Source organism: Fistularia commersonii, chromosome 10 (genome assembly GCF_037954325.1).
Source record: "Fistularia commersonii isolate RoL2024-O1a breed Wild chromosome 10, RoL_Fcom_v1.0, whole genome shotgun sequence".
Classification (NCBI taxonomy): Eukaryota; Metazoa; Chordata; class Actinopteri; order Syngnathiformes; family Fistulariidae; genus Fistularia; species Fistularia commersonii.
This window is the reverse complement of record NC_141293.1, coordinates 9,938,695-9,957,986: the sequence shown is the minus strand read 5'-3', so window position 1 is coordinate 9,957,986 and position 19,292 is coordinate 9,938,695. Positions and strand designations below refer to the sequence as shown.

General features: G+C 39.6%; 1 protein-coding gene across 1 annotated transcript in view; it reads right to left on the bottom strand.

The window, feature by feature from the left end:
* The window catches only part of LOC147230343 (mannosyl-oligosaccharide 1,2-alpha-mannosidase IA), a 210,505-nt gene that overhangs the window by 13,131 nt on the left and 178,082 nt on the right, over positions 1-19,292 (bottom strand). The window contains exons 5-9 of the mRNA XM_086153671.1: positions 15,662-15,756; positions 10,959-11,082; positions 9,933-10,026; positions 8,359-8,474; positions 3,542-3,761 (exon numbers count right to left, since the gene is read on the bottom strand). Coding sequence (XP_086009797.1) covers positions 3,542-3,761; positions 8,359-8,474; positions 9,933-10,026; positions 10,959-11,082; positions 15,662-15,756 — 649 coding nt within the window. The remainder of the gene's footprint in view (positions 1-3,541; positions 3,762-8,358; positions 8,475-9,932; positions 10,027-10,958; positions 11,083-15,661; positions 15,757-19,292) is intronic.

Here is a 19,292-nt window from a genome sequence, read left to right as displayed (position 1 = left end):
GACTACGATAGGAAAAGGTAGAGAGCTGGTTGAGATGATGCAGAGGAAAAATGTGGATATACTGTGTGTCCAGGAGACCAGGTGGAAAGGTAGTAAGGCCTTAGGAACTGACTTCAAGTTGTACTATCATGGTACTGACAGGATGAGAAATGGAGTAGGAGAAGTCTTGAAGAAGGAGTTTGTAAAGAATGTTCTGGAGGTGAAAAGAATGTCAGATAGACTTATGAGTCTGAAATGGATATTGAAGGTGTGAAACTCAATGTTGTTAGTGGCTAGTCCCTGCAGGTGGTATGTGAGCTAGAGGAGAAGGAAAAGTTCTGGAATGGGTTCGATGAAGCGATGCCGAATATCCCCTGAGATGAGAGAGTGGTAATTTGTGCAGACTTCAATGGGCATGTTGGTGCAGGCAGTAGAGGGGATGAAGAAGTGATGGGCAGATTTGATATACAGGATAGGAACACAGAGGGACAGATGGTGGCAGACTTTGCAAAAAGCATGGAAATAGCTGTAGTGAACACTTTTTTTCCAGAAAAGACAGGAACATAGGGTAACTTATAAGAAGTGGGGGTAGGAGCACGCAGGTAGACCACATCTTGTATAGATGAGGTGACCTGCAAGAGATCAATGACTGCCAAGTAGTTTTAGGTGAGAGTGTAGCCAGTTAGCATAGGATGGTGGTTTTGAGGGTGACTGGTGACAAGGAAGATCACAAGGATAAGGCCATCACAGAGGACAAAGTGGTCAAAGCTGAAAAGGGAGGAGTGTTGTATGGTTTTCAGGGAGGAGTTGAAAGGCTCTGGGTGGTCAGGGAGAGCTTCCAGATGACAAGACAACAACAGCTAATGTTATTAAGGAGACAGGTAGGAGAGTACTTGGTGTATCCTCTGGAAGAAAAGTAGATAAGGAGACTTGGTGGTAGAATGGGGAAGTGCAGGAGTATATCCAGAGAAAGCGGTTAGCAAAGACGTGGGACACTGAGGGGACTGAAGAGAACAGACAAGAGTACAGGGAGATACAGCGTAAGGTAAAGAATTGAGGTAACAAAGGCAAAACGAAGGGCGAATAATGACTTGTATGCTCAGTAAGGAGTAAGGACAGTAAGGAGGGAGAGTATGATCTATACAGGTTGGCAAAACAAAGAGATAGAGATGGATTTACAGCAGGTGATTAATGTATTGACAGATGCTAGAAGAGTGATGGGAAGATGGAAAGAGTACTTTGAAGAGCTGATGAATGGGGAAAATGAAAGAGAGGCAAGAGCAGATGAGGTGACCATTGTGTCCCACAAATTAGCAGAGATTAGTAAAGGTGAAGTGAGGAAGGCATTGAAGAGGATGAAGAGAGGAAAAGCAGTTGGCCCTGATGATATACCTGTGGAGGCGTGTAAGCGTCTAGGAGAAGCAGAGGTAGAGTCCCTGACTAGATTGTTCAACAGGAGAGTGAGAGTGAGAAGGTGCCTGAGGAATGGAGACTAAGTGTGACAGTGCCCATTTTTAAGAATCAGGGGGATGTGCAGAATTGCGTAAACTGTAGAGGGATAAAATTGATGAGCCATACAATGAAGTTAAGGGAAAGAGTTGTGGAAACTAGACTAAGAGCAGAAATCAACATTAGTGAACAGCAGTATGGCTCCATGCCTAGAAAGAGTACTACAAATGCAGTATTTGCTTTGAGGATGCTAATAGAGAAGTAGAGAGAAGGCCAGAGGGAGCTGCATTGCGTTTTCGTAGACCTAGAAAAAGCATATGACAGGGTGCCAAGAGAGGAACTCTGGTATTGTAGGAAGTCTGGGTGGCAGAGAATAATAATTTAATAATTTATCCTTTATTTATCCCCGTGGGGAAATTCGTTCTCTGCAATTAACCCATCAAGGATTAACCATGAGCGGTAGGCATGCCGTCAACCAGAGCCAGGGGAGCAGTTAGGGGTTCAGTGTCTTGCGCAGCAACACTTCAACACACTAGGAGGAGCCAGGAATCAAACCAGGAATGTTTGGCTCCAGAGACAACCGCACTACCTCCTGTGCCACACCGCCCTCACCCACTCGGACAAACCCCGGATTCTGAAGTATGTTAAACTGGTGCAGGACATGTATGCTAGCTGTGAGACAGTAGTGAGGTGTGCTGTAGGGGTAACAGAGAAATTCAAGGTGGAGGTGGGACTCAATCAGGTATCAGTTCTAAGCCCCTTCTTGTTTGCAGTGGTGATGGACAGGCTGACAGATGAGGTTAGACAGGAATCTCCATGGACCATGATTTTCTGAGACATGGAGTTATGCTCTGGAAAGGAGCGGAATGAAGGTTAGACCCAGCAAGACAGAGTATTTCAGGTACTTGAGGGTCAAGCAGGTTGGAATGGGTGGAGAAAAGTGACAGGGGAACAATGCGATAGAAGACTATCAGCCAGAATGAAAGGGAAAGTGTAAAAGACAGTGGTGACACCTGCAATGCTGAATGGCCTAGACACAGTTACAATGATGAAAAATTAAGCAGGCAGAGCTAGAGGTTGCAGAGATGAAGATGCTAAGGTTCTCTTTGGGAATGAACAGGATGGATAGGATCAGGAAGGAGTCTATCAAAGGAACAGCACATGTTAGATGTTTTGGAGAGAAGGTCAGAGAAGCCAGACTGAGATGGCTTGGTCATGTGCAGAGGAGGGAGAGTGAATATATTGGTAGACGGATGCTGGAATTGCAGCTGCCAGGCAGGAGGTCTAGAGGAAGACCAAAGAGAAGATTTATGGACATAGTGAGAGGATATGAAGGTAGTTGGTGTTAGAGACGACGATACAGAGAATAGGGTTAGATGGAGAAGGTTGCTTCGCTGTAGCGACCCCTGAAGGGAAAAGCCGAAAGAAGAAGAGGAAGACTTTAGATTTACGAAATTGTTTCTGTCCAAAAACTTTCTAGACTAGGTTTTACTGAAAACATAGTTACCTGATTGTCCACTAACTATCACATTATGGATTGTGTTTTTCAAACTTAAAAAATGACACATCTCTAGTTCTTATGTTTGTCTTAATAAATGCGCTTTTCTTTTCTCTGATGACAATCACACAGGGAGGAGAACATGCAATTGGGTCTCTTTGTTTGTTTTTTTTAATTCGTAGTTCATAGCAATGAATGTTGCAATGTCATAGCAATTCATAAATTCTCCAAAATGACACTGAGCTTAATTTGACAAATTCTCTACACTGGTTAAACATCCACTGACTGAGGCCTGATGTTTCATCACTGTGTCCTATTATGGCTGTATTTGCTCCCAAATTAAGTATCTGATAACTTTGGTCTAAGGAAGGGTAACAGGAAACAACAGACTACCGGTCATTGTGCAGTTAATCAGAAGGCTATAGATTCTTCTATGGTTTTCCAGTTCTATGACGCAAAACACATCTGTCTGCTATCGTAGCAAGAAGGCCAGATCTCATGTTTGGCCAATTCCTTCAACGATAATAAAATGAATAATACAACCAACAAGCCCAAACTGACCAAGCGTCACAAATGAAAAAATTTTGAACTGGGACCTATCATGACTCCACTCACCTGAGCGGGCATAGCTCTCGTGGCACGTGTGTGTGATCTCAGCCGCCAGATCCAGGTAATGCTGCCTCTTTTCAGGAGCTCCGTCATCAGCTCCGATGCCGATCATGCCCCCAGAGAAGCAAGCCAGGTGACCCATCTTGTGATCCAGAATACCTCCCCTCCACTCGGCCATGTAGGTGAGACCCCCAGGAGATTTCTGCACCAGGTTGGCTTCAATTGCCTGCAGAGTTACAACACGGTTATTTTAATTTTTACCTCATGTAAATAAAAATTATACCAAAAAAGTGCATGTAATCTGGATGTGGACAAAGTCTTGAACGGCAAGTCTACAGTAAACAGATTTGTTTTATGGCTCAGCAATTTGTAATCGCATATCTGGGTTTTGGACATATATAGGAGAAAAAAAACAACTTGGAAGGTCTTATCAGGAGTTTTTTTTTTTAAGATAAAACATAGGATATGAAAGACAAAATACAGCTGGCCAACACTTCTGAGCATCTGATCATTCTCTCATTTTCTCTTTGTTATGTATTCTGTTTCTACCTCGTCTCTCTTTCATCTCTTCTGCCTGGCTTACTTCTTATTTTGCACTGAAGAGCGCATTTGTGACAATCAGTGGGGAAACTCTACAAAGTGCTGATAAATAACAGGGTCTGCACTTTGCTCTCAGTCTCAGGCCCAATCAGCTACTGAATTTGTTTGAAAAAAGAAGCTGAAATATTGTTTTGGTTATTTAGTGACTTTGAAAATACTTCTGTTGCTATATTTAAATAAAATATGCGCTGAAATTATAACACTGAGATTAAAACTCTGCATGTAATTTTCTGCCACATCACTGCTATGCAGCCGAATATATGCGTAAATATAAAGGATGTCTGTGTGTGCACATGGCCCCTCTACATGAAGTGTTTGTAATAAACACCCGGAGCAGGCGAGCACATGTTTTTATGGGAATTTAGAATTTATGCATCAGGGTGCAGAATGTGTTTTGTCCTTGCAGCACCCTCATGGTGACGTGTTGAGATAGAGGCTAGTATTGTAGAAAAACCCTTGGCAAGATATCTGACGCCCAGTTTCCACCAGATCAGTCTGCATTCAGCTGCTGATGTGATCTGTTTTCTTTCATCTATTTGTTTGTATCACGGATAAGAAGTTTCATGTGGCTCAAACTATTGAAACTGATGGTTATTTCTGTTCTCTCCTGCTTTGTTGTTTTGATATTTGCTTGAAGGCAGGCTTTAAGCCAAGTGTCTGGACACTTGCGATATATATATATATATATATATATATATATATATATATATATATATATATATATGTATATATATATATATTCGGTAAGTGTGTTGATTTCAAGTTGATCTGATGCCTGCGAAATCTCCAAATGTAAATCATGACTCAATTGACATTACTGTTTCAAAGTCAATTCTAATTTAATGTTTGTCTTGTAATTAATCCATAAAAAAAATCTAACTTCTTCCCTATGTCTTTCTGATGCAAAATTTGTGGAATTGGTCGATACATTGAAATTTGTTGTAAAATGTAAACATTGAAATGCTATGTTCACTAGATATCCAGGACAGGAGACTAAACCTGCCTTAACTTGCATATGTCAAAGAAGTTTGACCTAATTTTGATCAGCAATGATTTTAAATAATCAGAGGAGAACCCATTTTGGAATAAAGCTTCACAATGCAAAATCTGTTGCAGGGAAAATAGCAACAGTTTATGGAAGTACAGAGTTATTGTGAAAGCTATGATAGAGTTAGCACAGTGTAAACCTACAGGATTTAAAACACTGAAGACTTCCTGGTTTCACCAATTCAAAATTTGTTTTGAGCTGCTTTGATGTGTGACAGTTCAAGAGATAATTTCAAATACAAAAAAAACATGTAATCAGACATTCACAGATCTGATTTTGCATTATTTCACTGTCATCTGCATAGAATTTACATTTTCCAAGGTATTAACTTTTTTTTTTTAGCCAAACTACTTTTCTTGTTTTTAGATGAATTATTCTAATACACAGAAGTTAGGGGTTCGGTATCCGGCTCACCAATACTTCGACAGGCTCAGAGGAGCTTGGGAATCAAACTGGGAACATTTGATTCAAAGATAATCGCTCTTTCCACCTGGGACACACTGTCGTCCAAGTTTGAGGAACGTGTCAGCATAGATTTTAGATAAGGATCTATTTCACAACTAGTTGTAAGCAGACCACCAAAAATAATGTAAATGATATGATAGTCTAATATTCCATATTCTGATGAAGAACAGAGCTATTCCCGGCGAAGACTGATGTGTTCCAGCTCATCGGCAGCCTGAGTGGAAAAATGTGTTATTTTATATTCTGTTTTTAATTACCGGTAATAATCTGCTGTTAAACATGACGAGTCGTGCAGTGCCTTCACCTTTGATTTACTTATAAATGTATAGCTGGAAAAGTAACGCGCTATCAAGGGAGTGCCAGGTCTTTCAAATACTGATTCACGGGAGGAGGGGCAATATCTGTAATTAGTAGTTACGCCTCGGGTTTGACCCTTTTGAGAACTGAGGAAACCTCAATTGCAGTCTCAGTTTTCTTTTTTTTGTCTGCTCCTGTAATTGCAGCCTGAGGGAATGTGCTATTTCTCTGACATTATCTCCAGTTTATTTTTATGAGTGCGTGCTCGTGTACACAAACACTTAGCGGGAGTGTCAGTGCTCTCATTTTAACTTCCAGTCTGTGGATAGATGTAGTTCACTTGCCATCGAATACCATTACGCAACACCAAGAACCTGGCCTCTTTTTTTTTTTGATATCATCTTCCTTCTTACTTTCCTGCATGTCCCTTACGACCTGTCCACTGAGAACATCTGTAACAAGTACGCTGCTTCAGCTCGTGGTGCTCTGAATAAAATAATTCCAGCTCTGTGCCGGTGTCTGCCCAAGCTGTTCGTTGCATTTCGATTGACTCTGCCGCACTTTTATGTCTAAACACAAAGGGTTTGAATGACGTATAATTGGTCAGCAGTTCGATTTAATTCTTTTTGTGCAAGTGTGTTTTTCTTACCCAGAAACAATATATCTCTTAACTCCGTACTTTACTGTATGGTTAGCAACTTCATTGAAATAAAAGTGCCATATCTCAAAAAAAATATCTGTGCCAGATGATTAAAAGTCTTAATGCTTTTTTTATACATTTGATTCATCATTATAATATAGGAAGTTGATATTTTAAGACAGTTCTTCAGGTGAATCTTCTTGCAGCAGTGCATCGCTGTTGTCAGAAGGTGGCGATGACGCATCTAAAAGCTGTTTAAAACCACTCCAGACCTTTTGTCCCAATTTGAGGACATTTTGTTTTTCAATTTTTTTCCCCCATACTTTGTTTATTTGCGACTTGTTACTATCACATGTGGGTTTTTTCAACCTAGCAGCAGTGAAAGAAAAAGACCCGATCTGATCTTGCTATTGAAGAAAAGGAAAGAAAAAAAACATCTACATCTATAATTTAAAATTGTAATATATCAATATCGCAACAAGACAGAGTATTTCAGGTACTTGGGGGTCAACAGTCCAGAGCAGCGGAGGGAGTGGAAAAGAGGTGAAGAGACGGGTTCAAGCAGGTTGGAATGGGTGGAGAAAAGTGTCAGGGGAACGATGCGATAGAAGACTATCAGCTAGGATGAAAGGAAAGGTGTACAAGAGAGTGGTGAGACCGGCGATGAACAATTACAATGATGAAAAGACAGCAGGCAGAGCTAGAGGTCGCAGAGATGAAGATGCTAAGGTTCTCTTTGGGAGTGACCAGGATGGATAGGCTCAGGAATGAGTCTATCAGAGGAATGGCGTCATGTTAGATGTTTTGGAGAGAAGGTCACAGAAGCCAGACTGAGATGGGTTGGTCATGTACAGAGGAGGATAGTGAGAGAGGAGAACGCAGAGAATAGGGTTAGATGGAGAAGGTTGATTTGCTGTGACGACCCCTGAGGGGAAAAGCTGAAAGGAGAAGTTTTGTTCACCATTTTCGCATTTAGAACTCTGTGTTGCAACATCAGTGAGAAACACTGTGATGACTGAAAGATGAAGAGTTAGCTGTCTTTATCGCACATAAACACTGCGAGACCGTCAGGCTTTGAAATAAATATATTTATACTTGTTGTTCTACTGTAAAATAAATCCATAATCCCTTTTAGAAGACTGTACTCGTTACTCCTTTATTTTTAATTCATGATCAACAAGACAAATTTAAACAAAACTGAGAGAAGTGAAAATAAAATGCTCAACATTTTATTCCTTTTTGAATGAATTTAAGTTGAGTCCTTTATATCCAATTCAGGATAATCACAGTTGCGATGTGAAATTAAGGGCAGCGTTTGAGGTATCTTATCCTCTTCAGTATTGGTTTGTGTTCATTCACACCGGCTGCTTACATGAAGGAGGTGGAGGCTGGAAGGATGGCGACCTTCCTCCACCACAGCCACAGGGCTTATTACAGCCTTGATGAGAAAAAAAAAAAATATATATATATTTTTCAAATTCTCATGTGGCCCTTGAGCAGGTTTCGTCAGAGATGAGGAATAATTGGATTTTGCATTAGAGAAAGCCAACGCCATCGTGTTCATGGATCTCCTCAAAACAAGATGAACGCGGATTCTTTCCAGAAAATAAATTCACAACGTCCCCTTGTTGTCAGCAGACACTGTTCTCCTTTTATTTGTATTCTGTGTTTGATTAAAGGTTTATGTAAATGATCAGTGCCATTAGCATTTCATCTGAAGTATCTTTCCCTGAATAAATGTGGGCGACTAATGTAAGAGGATCATTTCCATACCTCCAGTGCGCTGTAGTACATCTTCTTTGCGTCTTCGTCCGTCTTGTCTGACATCAGATAGGACTTTATCAGATACTCGTAGAAACTGTCCCCGAGGCCACCGATGGAGACATGATCTGAGAAGGGATGAGGAGGGAGAGATTTCTCAGTCATTTTTTGGAAATTAATTCACATTACTTGAAGGTGGTACGGTGCCGAAATATAGGCATTTACTACATAAATAAGTCAGCATTCATTCATATAGGTCTTGGGTTTCTTATAATGTTATTACTTATAGTATTGAAATTGTCCAATTCTTAACTGTAACAATTCGCTAAATCAATCTTGGATTTATTGTTCCATTTCACTTGAATCATTTTGATCACAGCAAAATACTCAAATATGGAATATCACCCAGGACACTCCATATATATCGGTACTATGGATCTAATCCTGTTGCAAACTGTGGAGGGACATTTGCAAATACTCTGAATCTAGAATTAGGGGGCTTCAACCAGCGTTTATGGAGAAATTGATAGTTCTTATTTCAGATTCTGAAAGGGATAGGATTACATTCAGCTGCTGCATCAGGGGTCCCTCTCAGGGTTGGGTGTGCGGTGCTGGGGTGGGGGGGGCACTTCTTTCCTCTTATTGTTGAATAACATACAGTTGTGCTTCAGTTCACGCTCACCCACAACAATTAGCCTTTGTAATCTTGAAAAATTACTAACTTGTCTGTCTCAGCCTCCTCTTATCCCCCGATTATTTTCAGCTCTTTTCAGGTAAATCGGAAAGATCCAATTTCCTGAAGTAATTGAATTCATTATCATTTTAATAACCGAGAGCAAGGGGAGCCAGCCTGTCACTGCTGCCTACGAGCTTTATATTAGAAATGAGAAGAAACTGATGGATGGCTGGCTGACACGGGCGAGCAGCTATGAGCTCTGACACTTCAGGTGACTCCTGGTCTGAGGGGAGGACAATGAGCAGAGATGTAAAATGAACTTGATGCACTGTGACGTTTTGGACACACCAAGTTTGAAGCGGGAATCGAGGACAACGCATTAATAAGACAAAGTTTGGAAATGAAAAGTGGAAAGGACACGCAGTCCAAAAAGGGTATTTGAGAATGGGAATTTTCGGAATATCTTCTGGTTGGAGATGGAAATAGACGGTGGGGTGTTGGACCTAAAAAATGCTTTTTGCACTATTAAGTTCTTCCTCTAATCAATTTCGTACAACTGTCCAAAATTAGCAAAGCCATGATAAATTATTAGAAATTGAAGCTGCGGGAAAGGAAGAATTCTACTCCATAAAACTGTATGTGGAGTAAAATTTGCCGCTTAACATTGTGATAAAGGAACACAAAATTCATTTTCTGAATTTCTCTGATATTTCATATGTTCATTTCATATGCACGATAAGGTTCAGAGCCAACAACCCTCTTTGCAGTCCAACCACTGTTGAACAGAATTTGAATTAACTTCAAGACGCACTTTCTGATCGGCATTATAGTGAGGCTTGGGGCGCATGTCGCCCTGGCAGGTTCAAGGGTGTCTCGCACGGAGTAGCGATGCAGAGAAGTTCACACTTACGTTGGACCCAGTTGCCGCTGACTGGACTGAGGAAGTTGGGATAGAGGCCATGGGGCTTTTCTATTTTGTTCAACAGTTTCCTGATGTTCATCACCTGCAAACAGCAGAATACAAATATCTATAGAGGTTTATAGTGTCATATGCATCATCTCCTCCTTCCAACTGGCAGAAAGCATTTGGAAGACATCAGGAAGTCAAAAATTAAGACTGGAAAAGGTTTCAAATCCCAGTATTCAGAAGTCCCATCTTTAATATTGCTCTGTGTCATTAAGTGAGCAAACATCATTATCAGACTGATGATACATAAAAGTATTCAGGTAAATGTAAGTGAAGAGATGGTTTATTCCACTTTTAGTGTACATTCAGCTGATATGTAGGCATTTTCTTGTTATTACATAGACAATATCTTTCTTATGACTTTTAGGTCATAATAAAATTAATTCTAATTTTACTGTTAATTCTTGCCATCACTTTTTTACACCATTTTATGTTAGTGTTCTCGCAGCATTTTGTGACATTATGAAAACAAGAGGAGGATACAGAGAATAGGGTTAGATGGAGAAAGTTGACTTGCTGTGGCAACCCCTGACGGGAAAAGCCGAAAGAAGAAGATGAAAACAGTGCTGTCATATAATGTTCGAGACAAAAAAAACAGAATAAAAACACAGGAATGATCTGTATCTATAAAGTTACACATCACAATTGTGACACCAACAAAATGTATTGAGATGAGATGAGAACAACTTTATTAATCCCAAAGGAAATTGTTGTGCCAGAGTTTCAAGTTAAAAAAAAAACAGTAATAGATAATAGTAGAAAGGAGGAAGAATAAGAAATATAATGAAATATGAATTGTCTTAACTATTTGCAGTAACTACAAAGATTGAAGATTCCCTGCGGCTGAGGGAAGAAATTCCCTATTGCGGTGTTATAATCAGATAATATTCAATATATGATATCCATGAATTGCTCAAACATCATGAACGACTCAACATCATGAACAGTTGTTTAGTCAAGCAACAGCACCTTCTCTTTGTAGATGGGATTGTTGGAGAGTTCGGTCAGATGGACAAATTCCAGGTGGAGGGTCCCAAACTCGGCCAATATGCTGCTCCCAGCTGACGCCCAGCCCCAACTCCAGCTGGTGCCACTGCAACAGAGAGCACAGCCGAGCACGACTCAGTTCCACAGCTGGATTTCTCCAACCCCTTTTACAACACCACAGTGAAATAAAAGCCATCAAGTATCGACAGCATATGTGAACAATGGCACAGGTGGTTATGATGGAGGCCTGCGACACTCAGGATTACTTCATCCTAGATTAAATGAATCCAAATGTTTACTTTGAGAAATCTCAAAAAGCGAACAGATATACATATGTAGCACTTTCCATCAAAGTGATGTACAGATAACAAGGGTAAACAGACACACATTCAATTGACTTATTCAAGCTGTTGAGGAGTGAGGAACTTAATGAAGTTAGAAGCAACTATTGAACCTCCTCCATGTTTTTGGGCTATGGGAGGAAACTGGAGAACCCAGAGGAAAGCAACGAGGGAGAACATGCAAACTCCATACAGGACTCCTGTCAAGCGGTAGACAAGTTGGTTTTCAGAATTACTGTAAAGAGTCAACAAAGCAGGCGTGCCTCATGTCAACCACAGTGTTGGTGCAGGAAAAGAAAAGGTCCTCTCGCCGAAGTATCGGTGTCAATTTCAGACCTTGGACAAAGACAACTTGGGAGCTCAGTTGACATTCAGACACATACGATTGTGTTTGATCCATCCTTGGTTCATGGCATTATAAGACTGCAGATTGTCTGCATAGAGAGTTGATTTGTAATGAGCACATAATCTTGCTCCGTGATGCTATGAAAAGTCAAAAAACAGCAGCAGCAGACCCAGAACAGAACCCTGTGGAACCCCACGCCTCACAGCACAGGGCTCAGAGAGGATCACAGGACACCGTGAGATCTTTAGGACAGAGACACAAAAAGAAATGCCGTTATGTTTTTTTTTTTTTTATAAAACCCATACAAATCACAGCATCTAATCTCTTTCCAGCAAAAAAAAAAATTGTAGATTTCCCTCTTTTTTTTTTTCCTTTTACAGGTTCGTGCCAGTGAGAGCCGACAAGTAAAATAAGCTGAAATAATTCAATGAAAACTCTTTCAGGTTGTTGATGTCTTTTCTGCATCACTTTACCTGTTGTGGGTCTCATAAATACAACTTTTTTTCTAAAGTCACTCAGGAAAATCTTGTTGTGCATGAACACAAACCCATCCACAAACCCACGGGGCCGTGTGCGAGACCGGACATCTCGTCATGGCTTGGGCTGACATTTCTTAAGAAGAGAAAGATGGTGGCTGGGGACGCCGATGAAAACTGCTCAGGAGACAGCAGCCATTAAATGTTGGGGGAGGGGTCATGCTTTTTGAAGAAGATCGGAGGTGGGTGCAGGATGGCAGCGGCAGTGGCTCGTAGCCATTTATATGTCAGCTATTCCATGGCAATCAAGCATGAAATAGGATGTCAAATGTCATGGAAATCTGTATCCTATAACATGTATGATGGGCTGCAGAAAATTAATAAAACCCTGAATACGACTTGTACTATCGATGTACGATTAAGTATTAAACTGAATGACTGTAAAACGGTCATCATTTATGGGATTTGTCATGATAATTTTTGGGATTTTCTCATTATTGGCCAGGGCTTCGTGGAAATTCAACTTGAATGTGAAAATACAGATGTCACATTTTTAAAAGAACCAGATCCACGATGCCATTACATGGGATGTTTTGAAAATCGATCATTTCCATCCTATTTCAGCAAAACATCTATTGACTGAGACCTGTATGACATCATCAGTGAGCCTGGCAATTTGACAAGAAAATAGTTCCAGCTGTATTTACTATGAAAATTACAAATTCCCTATTAAGATGGTGAATGATTATACAAATGTGGATTGGATTTAAAGATGCTTGTATATTATTAGCAATTATTGATAGAGAGGAAAAAAAAAAACATCTTTTTATCTACATCTGAATGCCAGGATCACTGCAAACACAATTTCCCAAAATGTTTAACCTCACTCTTAAAGGTGGATCAAGAAAGATCTGTTCTTTCATTTCTATCGCTCACCCTTTAAGTGAGTGATAGAAATGACATAATATGAATCACATAATATGATGACATAATATGATGACATAATAAGATGACGTAATGTAAAACAATGAAACATGGCCCAACTTTACTGTAGGGACAGTAAATGGTTTGGTTCCATTTGCATTTGGTCAAGCTTTGTGATGATGCAATAAAATAGAATTAAAATAAAATGAAATAAAAAATAAATAAATGGATAAGATAAAATCATAATCCCAAATTGTTCCTCATGGAAAAAAAAATTCATATATTTGCAAACATTTTCACACACGTGTCTCAAGGACACTAAAAGGTTTCACCTGTCAACAATGTACTTCAGTAAGTGTAAAGAGCAGAATAAACAGACTTTTCTATGCAAAACGCCCCCTTCTGTCAAACTGTGCGAGCATCACCATACACAGTGAGACAGGAGTAACAAGAACAAATCACAGGAGTTTTCAATGCTGTGTGAAAATAAACCTAAAAGGAACAGAAGAAAAAAATGGAATAAAAAGGACTATTGAGGTTAAGAGTTTCATACACTCACTAAATAAAAGAGACTCAGCGTGAGAGTACGTCCAACCATGCAATGACATGAGAGTGGATGTGCTTAGTGTTGCGGAGAGGAGTCAAAATACGACACAGAACATATGATAATGCAGTATCGAGAAAAAAAAACTGCCCACAAATGGGCTGCAGGTGGAGTTTGGAGGGACTAGATATTTCCACATACTCAGTTGTTGAGTGTGTGTGAGTGTATTTCAATTTTTTTCAAGATCCTATCACCCCACATGACCAAACTACGGGCAGCCTGGTTCCTCCTTGCCATCTGCGCCAGAAGCTCAGGGCGGCCATGTCATGGAAATGAAGTGCAGAAGGTTATTAAATAATGCGGCATTTAACCAGGTGGCTGCCTGGGTATATGGAAGCAGGTGAATTAAATAGATGCCAGACAGTGTATATTTTTACGTTTTATCTAGTCTTTTTCATTTTTGCAAAGACTATAATCATCAAAATTAGGGTTAACAGAGAACTGTGGTGATGAATCCTGGATCCTGTATTACTAAATACTGTTATTGTGTGAAAAACATAATTTCATGCTTTAATTTGATTTCTTAAATAGTCATACCATTTGTTTAATTTTTTTGGTAAATTGGCTCTTGATTTCATATAATGAAAACATGTTATGCTTACATTTGCCTGAAATTAAAGGGGAAAAATTAGCCATGAAAGCTGTTAATAAATCAAGTAAAATAAGTTAAGAATGAGCTAAATTTGACATCAATCATCTGGAAATCAGTGAGCCTAAAATCCTTCAAAATCAGGTAAAGAATTAATGAATTCTGATTCCTAAAAAATGGTAAAACCTATTTAACATAGGTTTGAAAATTTAAAAATAAGCTGAAAACTTATACTTGTCATCACAAATATAGAAGCTACAAATTCGCAGGAAATGATCTAAAAAAAGTTAAAGTGTCTTTCAAGTTGTTGGATTTGATATAATAAAGAATATATCATTAGTAACCTGTAGTCTAAATCACCTCTTTCTCTTTGCCTTTAGAAACTAAAATGCCCCTGGATACAGCGGTTGCTTTAAAATGAATGAATCTCAACAAAATACCTGCCAAATTTGAATGAATGTCTTTTTCTACTGTTAGTTGATCTACCAATAGACAAGATATAAAGCAGTACTTTTGACCAAAAAATCTCTATATTTCTGAATTGCACTGTATTTGAATCCCTGGTCGATGGCTGGTGAAGTTTAATGTTCGGGAAACACAAACCTGTGATTGCCACTCGAATGTTTATTCTTAGTTCACCGTCCTGCAAATCTGCTTGCTCTCAACACAGGAGCCTATCGTTTTCTTTTGAGGCACTGTGTCAGTTAAGCCTTGACATTAGGCGGTTAATGATTCAGAACAGATTAAGTCAATTTTAAGAATGCAAATATTATTCATGTGATTCTAAAAAAATGTTTATTAAGTCTCATCAAATGTCATTGTCCCTATAAAGCTCAATTGTTTCAGCTCAGTTAAATAGTGAATCTAATGGGCTACAAATAACGAAATAATTAAATAAAATACAAAAAAAAAAGGAACATTTAAAAGATCATTTGTACTGATTAATTTATTTTTGGAGAAAAAAAAAATCACATCGATTATATTCACTGTGTTTAACTTCTGCTGAGTGTTTTAACATATCAATCTGTCATGAGATGCCTAATTTAGTGGTTCTGAAGAACCAATCATATGTGCCAGGTTAAAACGCTGAAGTGAAGGTACCCATGTCAACTGACCCCTACTACTCACACATATACAAATCAAAAAATTTGTTTGTGCAATAATTTACACATTCAAGAGTAAATTCCATCTGATTTTCAAATAAATAGAATTGGTTTAAATAGGTCACTTCTGATTATTTTACATAGACGCTCGATTAGAGGATTCTTGAATTTAATATTTTTTTCAGAATTATGAAGAAGAGGGTTTTTTTTTCTCCAAACCAAGCATTGGCTTCGGGGTGTGAACGAGTGTGTGCAGAATGTCTCGTCTGATCAGGGGCAACGACAGCCTGCTTGAGACTCACCTCCCCAGGTTGATGACCCCTCTGGGGATTCCTGTCGGCGTATTGAAGGCGGGAAGCAGCTTCTCTCCGAGCTCCAGTGCTTTGTTCTTGAACAGCTGCAATGACAATGCAGAAAAAAGGAGACTTAGAAAAAAAGCTTATATATTCAAATTACACAGTTGAGATGTGTGAATATTATTAGTTTATTGCTTATCATTTCCAGAACCAATGTGACCGACTAAAATCCAAAGCTCAGCAGACATTGCTCCAAGATTTCCCCCTAAAGCTAATTATGTGAATTGTAAATCCCGGTACAGGTGCCCAGCAGGATTAAAAGAAATTGCGTGCATGTAATTCACGATAGTCCATTTCAGTCGGGACATATTTCAACGGCCAGCCTGTCTTAGGCCAAGGCTGAGGCAGAGTCGCGGGGAAATCTTATTTTGCCGGATTATCAATCACAGAATCTTCGTCCGCGGGCGGGAAGGAGGATGGCAGAGGGAGATGAAGAAAAGGAGTTTTGGAGAGACAAAAAGGGGTCGAGTGGCAGAAAAAAGAATTAAAAGAAACAGAATGTGTTTGTTGTGAAGAAAGTGAAAGATACAAAACCAGCTGCATGGAGATAAAGGAGAGCTGGAGAGTCGGAAAGGAGATCCTGAGAAAGTGGCAGTGACTCAGCAAAAAAACTGGGGAATTTTTCAACAGCCGACACGAAGGGATCACAGATCATCATCTCCTCGGAGGAGTTTTACCACACGCAAGCATTTGTTATAAACATTTTATTATCCACGTTCAATAAATTCCCACAATGCATTTAGTAGAAATAAGCATTTATGCTCTAATCATTGAAATCAGGACAAGAAGTACTTGTCCCAGTTAAAGTTATTTTACTTTAGCACTTGTAACATACATATAACATTGTGTAGTATGTTTTAAAGGATCAATCTGATATTTACTCATTTTCAAATGCATTCTAGTGCGAGACGTTACAGTTTGAAAAAGTTTTGCTCAAACGGTCATTCTCATTAACGAACGTTTCGTGTGGTTAAAATGGCAATTTTCAAAGAGCTTCTCTGGAATGAAAGACAGATGGATGCTGGTGTCATGGTTCTGAATGAATGTCTGAAAAATGTACTTCTTGAAAAAGAACAGAAGCAAAGTGACATCCCGCAGCTTTTACTGTTGCAACACATTCATACCGATTTGTAATTTGCAGGGATCTTTTAATTGCGCCATTGCATAAAACACCATTTGGAAAAATCCAACACACATAATCTAACAGCTGGGGGCTGCATTGCCCTGTCAAATCCTCCACAAGATCCTCAGCATGAATCATCGTTACCGGTGTTTCGCAAATGTGTTTGATATTTACAGCTCTGCACATATTGAATCAAACACAAACACACTCTCTAAAGAGCAAGGGGCTGCAGATTGGTCCAAAAGTCAGGCCATTGATAAACCGATGTTCAATTAAAAGTACAAACTGCGTCATTGTGATCGAGTGCCGTAATTTTCAAACGGGGTGGAAGAAATAAATTCAATCGTTGCTCATTTTGTATTTATTGAGATGCTTTAAAGCTTTTTTAAGCAGAGGGCATTCAAGACAATCTCCACTCTAGTCTCTTGTTCTTTCCACTTATATCACAATGCTGCTGACTGGTTGACACTGTGCTGCATCAGTGAGGCAGTAATTACAAAAAAAAAAAAGAAATTCAGAATAAATATCTATTTCGACGCACTTGCAGAATCTTCATCCTGCTCCAAAGTAATATTATTTCACAGGTTTCAGTCCTCTTTCAATCCTCTCTAGAACTTTTATTTTGAAAGGGGCTCTTCACTACAGTTTGATTCAGGATGGGGTGATATAGAAGAACATGAATATATGTATATATATATATATATATATATATAATAGAATGTGCTTTTAATAGTCTCTAAATTTTAATTGACACAGCACAAAGTGGACAGTGCAGTAGAGCTAGTTAGGTAATGACTATTGGTTAGAAACAGTAGCGAACAAAGTAATGGAAAACATAGAAATCAACAAAATGAAAAAGATAAATATTGTGCAAAAAAATATGGAAAAACTAGCAGCAGCCAACAGCTACAAAACAAGCAAAACCCAACACCACAATTTTCATGGTTGCAGACTAAAAGAAATTATAGAATGACATTTTAGGAGTTTTACTGAAGTAAAGTCACAGCATGCTCCCGTAATCTCAGACCTTAAGTATAAGATGGTAATCTGAGCTGTCTATCAGTATTTTCCTCGTTTTAGGCTTACGATAATATTAGACATATTCGATATTATTGCATGTCTTTCAGTCTTTTGACGTAACACAATCAACAACCAGTAGATGAGCTCGAACAAAACCGGAAACAGGAAAGATTGTAGACAAACAATCGGGCAGAGATGGTATTTCTTTGAGGTATGGATCAACTGAAAGGCTAAGGGGGAGCTGATCAATATGGACTGTCCAGAAAGACGAGCAGATGGCGGAGCTGTGGGCAGAACAGCTCAGCTTGTACGACATCAACTCTCCAATGGATCACGACCAAGTGTGTAAGGAAAAGCGATGGACTAAAATAGCAGAGGCTCTGCAAATACCCAGTAACATTGCGTGGTGGGGAAAAATTACTGAGAGATGTAGTATTGTAAATAGTGATCCTGTAGGATTTAGTCTTTGTGAAATCTCAGTCTCAGCCCAGCCTGTAGGCTGAGACTTCTGCTAAGCCGGAGTGTTCAGTTTGAAGCCGAACATTCCTGGTTCGATTCCCCGCTCCTCCTAGTGTGTCGATGAGTTGTTGAGCAAGACACTGAACCCTAACTGTTCCCCTTGTGCTGGTGGACGGCATGAGCCTACTGCTCATGGGTCATCCATGATCGATTAATGGCAGAGAACAAATTTCCCCACAAGAGGTTAATAAAGGATAAACTATTATTAAAAAATTGTTATTAGATGTGAGGTCTTGTGATAGTTTTCCACGAGTCTTTTCCAAATCTTTTCAAAGCCTTCTAATGTATGGGTAGCTTGAGTGCATGGAAGAGTAGATGTATTAATGAATGACTCGAATGGGAGTCCACACACACACGCACACGCACACACCCACACACACACACACACACTTTTGAATCAAAGCTAAAACCTTTAGCTCTGGTATTAGCTACAGAACTTCGGAGAACAGATTCTGGTGTTGGTTCGTGCTACAAAGTGAGGCACGAAACGCCAAAGGAGGCATTTTACTTTACTCTTTCACAGCGGAACAGAAAAGCCTCTGCCTCTGCGTGCAGTGTGGCTGTATGGTGCGTGTGTGTGTGCGTGTGTGACGTGTGCACAGCGTATATGTTTCAGTGTGTGATGAGCTCCCTTGTGAGTTTTATCAATGAAAGCTCCAGTGACCCTCCGCTTGCTCTCATCTCCCCTCATCGGCTGCTTTGTACCGATGCTGTTGGTGTGTGACACGCACACACGCACGCACGCACATTTCAAAGTGGTCTCGCTAACACAGAGAGTTATAGTCATGGCGAGAGTAAGAGTATAAGAGTTATATTCATGGTGATCTTGAATCACCCCGAATTTTCAGACCAGTGTTGAAGGCTGAGTCCATGGTTGGGCAATAAAGTAGGATTTGTAGTTATGCTGTTTCATTA